We start from the raw sequence: 8,201 nt of genomic DNA on the forward strand, positions 1-8,201 counted from the left end.
GAGGTTCAGTCTCACCCCTTCGCCCCCCTCCCCCTGCGGCCCCCTCCCTCCCTCCTTAGCCGATTTGGCTGTAGGCGGATGCTTATCGTCGGTTTTGGAGACAGGTGGGTGCTGGTCAGGTCGCTTCAAACGGGAAGAAATTTAGGTCGACTTGTTTGGCCTGACGGCACGACGCCCTGTGGCGTTGTTGTTTTTTTCTCCTTGGGGGTGCAGCTGAGGTCCCTCCTATCTATCTGTGTTTCCTATCTCATGCAAAAGTCTAAAATCTAGCTACGCCTCCGCAAATGTGATTTCATCACGAGAATTTACATGAGTGTAGAAAAAAACCAATGTTCTCTAAAAAAATTCAGATGTATTTTTAAAATTACCTCCGTCTCAAATTAAAATTAGATGTCAACTTCTCGTATCGAGACAAATTTAAAACAAATAATATAGGACGGAGGGAGTACTAGATACATCCATTTCTCCTATAAATAAATACTGTAGAAAACAGAGTGAGTACATACTGTATTTTTTTGGAATTTACTGTTATCTCGAGAGCTCGAGCTCACCGTAGGAGTTTCGCCTCTTCTTTCAACCAGGGAAAGCCAACGAGTCGCCGAGTCTGCCCGCATCGACCCGCCTCGTCCACAGCCGTCACCTCACCCCATTTCGTCGATATTTTTGACGGGCCAGAATCACCACCGGTGACCGCTGGCGTACCCGTCGCTGCTTCCCGTCCGCACGTCCAGATACACCGAACCTGGACGCCTTCCCGGCTCTTGCCCCCGGCCATAAATAAACCCGGGCACCGGTTCCCTCATCAAAGCAATCCCAGGACCTGCAGCTAATCATAACAGCCACTCGAGCACTCGATTCGATCCTCTCTCGAGCTCTCCGTTCTTCGATCTCCGTCCATGGCGCCGTCCATCACCATTGCCGCCGCGCCGCCGGCCTCTGGCTGGAAGAGCGGCCGGAAGGCCGTGGCGGCGCCGGCGGAGGGCGAGGCGGAGGCGGAGGCGCTGCTGCTGCGTCGCCGGAACGCCGAGCTGGAGCGGGAGGTGGCGCTGCTGCGGGCGGAGCTGGAGGCCGCGCGGCTGCGCGCCGAGGCCGCGGAGGAGGCCGAGGAGCGGCTGTGCGCGCAGCTCGGCGAGGCCGAGTGCGAGGCCCTCGAGCTCGCGCGCGCGTACCAGGGCCACGTCCAGGAGCTCGCGCGGGAGCTCGCCGCCGCACGCAGCAGCTAGCGGAGCGTGGCACTGGACCCGCTTGGAGGAGGCGAAGAGGCAGGCAGAGCGCGTGGCCGAGCTCGTCGGTGATGCTTTGACGATCGATGAAGAGGTTAATTAGTTTCTTGTACGAGCAAGATGTCAGTGTTTGTAACTTGTACTCTACGTACGACTAGTACAATTGAATAGCAGGCGCGGAAGTATATATTCGTAAATACTTGTAGGATAAATGGGTGTATGTAGACGTGTTTTAATTCTATATACATTTATTTTTACCTCTCACAGCCGTAGGGACAATTGTCTCGCTCTAAACGGACACCCTCACAATCCCCTCCTATCAGCACCCCACTCAACAACTTAATCCCCTTTATCGTCACAAAACCTTTTGAATCATAACATACTTTCACCGTTCCAAAATAGATGATGACTTTAAAAATTAGTACTTCCTCCGTTTCAAAATAGATGAATCAATTTTGTATTAGAGTAGTACAAAGTTGCATCTATTTTGAAACGAACGGAGTAGTAGTTAAGTTGTGTCTTCATGTTGTCACGCCTCGTCCAAATCCATCAATCATATCGCCGCAGATTCACTCTACTCTGGCTTGGCCTTTGAGTAGTCAACCGGATCTAGTCAGGCTAAATTATTTGATTTCTTTCATAGCCTGCACATCATCGTATTCTTCCTTCGTTTCTAAATATTGATCTTTCTATAGATTTCAACGACTATATACGAGTGACTTATACGAAGCAAATGAGTGAATCTATATTTTAAAATATGTCTGTATACATCCATATGTGATCGTCCATTTAAAATCACTAAAAATATAAATATTTAAAAACAGAGGGAGTAGTATTTCATGGAATTTTACATATTTGTAGAGAACAACTACACCGAAGGAAAATATCAACTGTCTTGTAATTTTTAAAGATCATTTTCAAATAAAATAAAGTTCTAGGCTCCCTAGATCCACGGAACCAAATTGCCGCAGTTAGAGTGTGTTTGGTAGCATGTATGGACCTAGCCTAGTTGTTCTTCTCTCATACATGTTGAGTTCATGCATTTGTTGTTGTTTGGCAGCGGTGTATGACACATGCCGAGCTAAGACTTTGTTTGGCAGCCAGCATGTGTTTAGACGTGTTGAACAATTTTGAATTCCGAATAATTATTTTATTCCGAATAATTATTTTAAATGGTGAACAAAACTGAAAAAACGTGAAAAATATAAACATATTTTAAAATTCTGAACTTTTATTGAGAATATAAACAAAAATTCAAATTATAAACATTTTTTGAAAATTTAAAATACTGAATATTTTTTGAAAATTTAACCATTTTGAAAGTCTAAACTTTTAAAAAATGAATTTTGATTTTATTTTAAAAATAAACCAAATTTGAAATTCTGAACTTTTTGAAATTTAAAGAATTTTTGAAAATTTTAACAAAAGTTGGAATTCTAAACATTTTTTTAAAATTTAAACAAAATTTGAAATTCTGGATTTGAAAATGTAAATACTTTTGAAATTTTGAACATTTTCAAAAATTTAAACAAAATTTGAAAGTTTGAATTTTTTTTCGAAAATTTGAAATTCTGAATATTTTTGGAAAATTTAAACAAAATTTGGAATTATGAACAATTTTTTAAAAAAACTAAACATATCTGACGTGATCTGGTGGGTGGGGACAAGGGTCGGTCCAACATGGCTGCCACCATGCACCCTTTGTGGGGTGCATGAGATGGGCATAGTTGATGGCCCTTTTTTTGCATCAGTTGAGCATAGCTCATGTGAGCCCATGCACCCTACCAAACAAGCAAAAGTGGTCAGATTGGAAACTTTGATCCTCAAGTCCCTCCATGCACTGTACCAAACACACCCTTAGTGATTGATCTGATATTACACATTTGAGGGTGTTTATCAGACCAAATATTTTCCCTTTATTCATGCAAAATAACTCTTATCGAACTAGACATGTACATCACATATATTTATCTCTGGTTAACGAATAACATACTAAATATGACACCATCTATTAAGTCACTTCTCACATGTATTTCAGTGAGTTCCTCGCTGGAAACAAAATACTATAATACTAGCAATTGGGTCAACTGTTAGAGAACAAAGCACAAGCCCTTTCAAAAGAGTAGAGTGCAAACAAAGCATTTATTATTTCAAATAATGAAAACCAATCACCTCCATCAATAAAAGAAAGATGATCTCACAAGAAGATATCACACTAAATAACAGATAGTGAAAAGGAAGTAAAGCCTGGTTTCGAAGTCAAAGTAGTGCTTCACAAGACCAACTTAAGACTGAGAAAGATGTGTCTAATTATACATGACTCCATAGTCGTTATACATCAAAATATCGGTGAATGGAATGAACGGTGGCTAGAAAAACAGAGGCCAAATGCCTCCTCTAGAAGCAAAAGATATGCTTCAGGAGAAACAAAAATCACAAGAAATCTGCTTCTTGTTAGTAGTAGGTGGAGGCAATGTTGCCGAGGATGAGCAACACGTAGCCGGGGGCAGTGGTGGCAGGGGGCTGCTGCAGCAGGAAATGGAGGAGGCATGAGGGGCTTTGTTGGGGCACGAACGCCACCGGAGGCAAAGTTGCGATGCACGGGTCGTCAGAGGAGGAGACATGGGAGGGGCGGAGGGGACGACGAGGCTGAGGAGATGTGGTGTTGATGATGGGTGGTCTTAGACTACTGCAACATAGGAGAAGCATGAGACATGTCGGCCGACTGACGACGTTGATGTCGTACTTGTCGTGGTCGGGCGGAGGAAGGAAGAGAGTGAGGAAGACAACGAGGAGGGGAAAGTCGTGGTAGTGGTGGCGGGTGTCGGTGTCAAAACCGGCGGATCTCGGGTAGGGGGTCCCGAACTGTGCGTCTAAGGCTAATGGTAATTAACAGGAGGCGGGGGACACGATGTTTACCCAGGTTCTGGCCCTTTCTATGGAGGTAATACCCTACTTCCTGCTTGATTGATCTTGATGATATGAGTATTACAAGACTTGATCTACCACGAGATTGTAGAGGCTAACCCTAGAAGCTAGCCTATGATTATGATTGTCCTTCTACGGACCACACCCTCCAATTTATATTGACACCAGAGGGGATTAGGGTTACATCAGGTCGGTTACACAGAAGGGAATCTACATATCCGAATCGCCAAGCTTGCCTTTCACGCAAAGGAGAGTCCCACCCGGACACGGGACGAAGTCTTCTATCTTGTATATTCATAGCCCAACAGTCCGGCCAACATATATAGTTCGGTTGTCCGAGGACCCCCTAATCCAGGACTCCCTCAGTAGCCCCCGAACCAGGCTTCAATGACGATGAGTCCGGCGCGCAGATCGTCTTCGGCATTGCAAGGCGGGTTCCGTCTCTGAATTCTTCAAAGAACCTGTTTGTAAAGAGCAGTGTTCGGCTCCTCATTTAATGTTACGCTTCATCGGCTTCTGTACTACAACAATTCCTGCTTCCATGTGTCGAGCGAATGTGAGGAGTCGGGGCATTTTTACACTTGCCACCCTAACCATATAAGTAAATTGTCTATTTAAAGAGAAGGGGATCTTCAGATCCAATCCACACCATCTTCCCTCAGCGAGGAATCATCAGAGCGCACCCACAAAAAACCATTCCATCATGGCCAGTGCTCGCAGCTCCTCCTCCTGCCCTCACAGTGTCAAGCCGGGCAATTGGGAGAAGTGTACCGTATCCCACGGTCAATTGGTGAAGTTGCAAAATCAGGGGTTTCTCCCTCCTGCATACCTAGTCCCCGTCCGAGCCGGATTAGCTTCTTATGATGGCAGGGTGCAAGCGGAGAATGTTCCTAATCCTTCCAGGGGGAGCGAGTGTGCCTTGTCCCTTACTTGTTGATGGGTGTCGGATTTCCAATCCATCCGTTCCTCTGTGGGCTCCTAGAGTACTATGGCCTCCAGCTGCACAATTTCACCCTAGCCTCCATCATGCATATCGCAGGTTACATCGCTCTTTGCGAGCTATTTCTGGGCTATGAAGCCCATTTTGAGCTATGGAAGAAGTTGTTCTGCCTCGTCCCTCGTAATCAAGAGGGATCAATATTCCAAGTGGGCGGTGCCGAGATATGGTGCATCGACGGGACCGGATACCTATCCGGCACACCGAAGAAGGCATTCAAAGAATGTCCTTCCGAGTGGTTTTATATAGAGGACGTCTCCCTTCCTGACCCAGTTCAAATGGGTCTTCCTGAGTTCACAAACACTCCATTGAAGAAGCGCCACAACTGGCATCCCCGAAGCCCCAAGGAGGAAGATAGCAGAGAGGTCCTTCGATTCATGGGCAAGATACAGACGCTTGCTCAATCCGAATTGACAATAATCGAGGTCATGGAAATATGCATAATGCGGGGGGTTAAACCACTCTAGTATCAAGGGCGTCCCATGTGGCACTTCAATGGAGAAGACGATGCCACCTGCTACGGTCGGAAAGGTCCGGACTCCACCACCGCTCTGGTGAAAATACTATCCGATTTATACAAAGGAGAAGAACAGGAGTTCATCCACATTAAGCCACGGGACAGGTTTTCCATGTACAACCCACCCAGCTGGGTGAGCTGCTATCCCTTACTCAACTCTATTCATTCGCCAGTCCTTTATCATAAATATTTACTCCGTCCATCTATAACAGGAATGGCGAAAATTTACCAGGGAGATCCACAGGCCGGCTCACAGCCAGAGGACCACAACCAGGCCCTCGACCCCAGATTCAAAGAGGATCTGGATATATTCATGGAGCTTGTCGAAGGGGTGTTTTACCAGGCGAGCTGTGACGGCACCGAAGTGGCCATCATTGCCGATTATCCCGGCCTCCTCCCTGTATCACATGTAAGTAAACAGGAGACACAATGATTATGCTTTTAAAGGGAAGACGGTCGGCGCGCCATGCCGAACCCGAGGCAACTCACCAACGAGGAGTGCCTACGCCGGGTAGGCTTCCAACGAGGAAGGCGAACAAAAACGCGGCTGAGCTGTCATCAAAGAGGTATGGTTTTAAACGTGCTCCGTGGCTGTCATCTTAAAGTATGACACTATCTGTTGTGTCTTGGCAGAAAGAACATCCGCCGGACTATGTCCAGGGATCCTACCCGTCCTGCCTCCGCCAGCCGGATTCCGGGACCGGCCTCGAGGGCGAAGGTTAACACGGAGGCGACACCAGATGGTCCTCATACAGAGGATTCAGATAGGATATCCGCTACAAATTCCAAAGTGGAGAGCGCCATGAGTCCTCGGCGTCGGTGGGCCGCGCTCCGCGGCCCTAGTTTTTCCGAAGAGGCTTTCAATGCCTTCAACTCGGGTGATGCATAGATCCGAGCTGCTCGGGACGGGCTTGCTAGAGCCACCGACCAGTATTTGAAAGATATACGGGTAAGTAAAATCTGATAATTATGTATATCAGTAGCCCCTGAGACTTGAAATAGTTGGCACAACTAATTTAAGGATCATTATATGAATAGGTTCTCACAGAGAGGAATAACCCACTGTCTCAAGAGCTGGAGAAGTGTCAAACCCAGCTAAGGGCCGCAACTGCCGAACTAGAGGAATCCAAAAAGGCCGCAACTAGTAATATTTCTCTCTATCGAGAAAAAACGTAATCACATATACCAACGGTGTTGGCACATTGCATATCTGATAATAGATTCCGCAGATAATTCCGGAGTGAATCCGGAGATCCTTCCAGAGGATGAAAAGAGAGCTCAAAGGCATCAAGACGCTTGTGAGCGTATACTTACACGGGTCAGGAAGGAGAAAACAAGCTCCTAGATGCCAATATCCAGCTGGGCGTAGAATTGAAAGATGTTCGGGCCCAGCTGGCTGTCTCCGTGAAGGAAAATAAAAGGCTTCAACGCGGCATTTTTAGTAAGTGCTCAAACGAACATTTTTATAGTTCGGCGAAGAAACGAGCTAACAGAGTTATGTCTGTAGGTATGCTGACTGGCCGTCCCGGAGAGGAGATGCCCGGATCCTCAGGTGATATGCTACAAGAGCTTTCGCAACTGCACGAGCAAGTTCTACAGACGATGCATAGTGTGTCCAAGGCCTTGTGTCCATTCGCCTTCCTACCAGCAAGTATGGCGGAGCTTGTACAATTATTCAAGGAAGCACGGCGGCGGTTCCGACTATGGAAAATATCAGCCTGTCGAGAAGGTGCGAGGGAGGCTTGGGCCATGGTGAAAACACGGTACACCAAGGTCAATCCAAACCATATGGCCCGGGTCGGACCAATAGGGTTAGATGGAAAAGAAATTCCAGTTAGTCTGGTATACAACCAGGTGGAGTTAGCGGCCAAGTATTCTCAACAAGATTGTAAGCTAGACAACATGTTGGATGGCATAGAAGAGGAAGTTTTTAAGTCAAAATGACTATGTACTTCAAAGGACAAGTATTGTCCCTAGCCGGATTGTAAATCATTTGTCATGGCGGACCTTTTCGCTTCAGTCTCCGGACTCGACAGTCCGGAGTGTTTCCGAATACCCGCTTAGTAATATAAAACCGGGGTACACGTGGAAACAAGGCGTAGGGGTCATAGTTTCTTGAACAGACAAGTACCCAACTAGCTATGTTATATTACATCGATAGTAAGAAACATCTTCCAGGGAGAATAGTTTTGTTAAGGGTTCCTTTCTCTGAGGGTGCATGCCTTAAAGTGCATGTCCGATCTATGATTAAAAAATCGCAGTATATTTGACATCTGGGGGTTCATAGTGTTACAGGTAAGACACGTCTTTAGTCCATTGACCGAATATTCCCTTAAGAACGCTAGCTTTCGGCTTCACCCCGTCTGAGGTACATATCCGAAGTACCCGACAGTAACAATCGCAGAGGTGCTCCCTTTATGCCCTAGCCAAACTAACGGGAATGTAGGGCATAAGCACAGGAGCCAGGCAACCCAGCTTGGCCAAAACTTAAGTCATATCGATGCATATAATGGCAGAGAAAAAGGCACATATGAAA

General features: G+C 46.2%; 1 protein-coding gene across 1 annotated transcript; it reads left to right on the forward strand.

Annotated features, from left to right (window-relative positions):
• Positions 1 to 792: 792 nt before the first annotated feature.
• On the forward strand, positions 793 to 1,487 carry LOC119326618 (protein RESPONSE TO LOW SULFUR 1-like). Its single transcript, XM_037600249.1, has one exon. It carries the CDS (start codon positions 897 to 899, stop codon positions 1,221 to 1,223), a length of 327 nt encoding a protein of 108 aa, XP_037456146.1. The 5' UTR covers positions 793 to 896; the 3' UTR covers positions 1,224 to 1,487.
• The last annotated feature ends 6,714 nt before the right edge of the window (positions 1,488 to 8,201 follow it).

The sequence above is a fragment of the Triticum dicoccoides genome, chromosome 6B, assembly GCF_002162155.2.
Source record: "Triticum dicoccoides isolate Atlit2015 ecotype Zavitan chromosome 6B, WEW_v2.0, whole genome shotgun sequence".
NCBI lineage: Eukaryota > Viridiplantae > Streptophyta > Magnoliopsida > Poales > Poaceae > Triticum > Triticum dicoccoides.

Coding starts and splice junctions, on each gene's coding strand:
- LOC119326618 (XM_037600249.1), top strand. CDS start 897: ATGGCGCCGTCCATCACCATTGCCGCCGCGCCGCCGGCCTCTGGCTGG.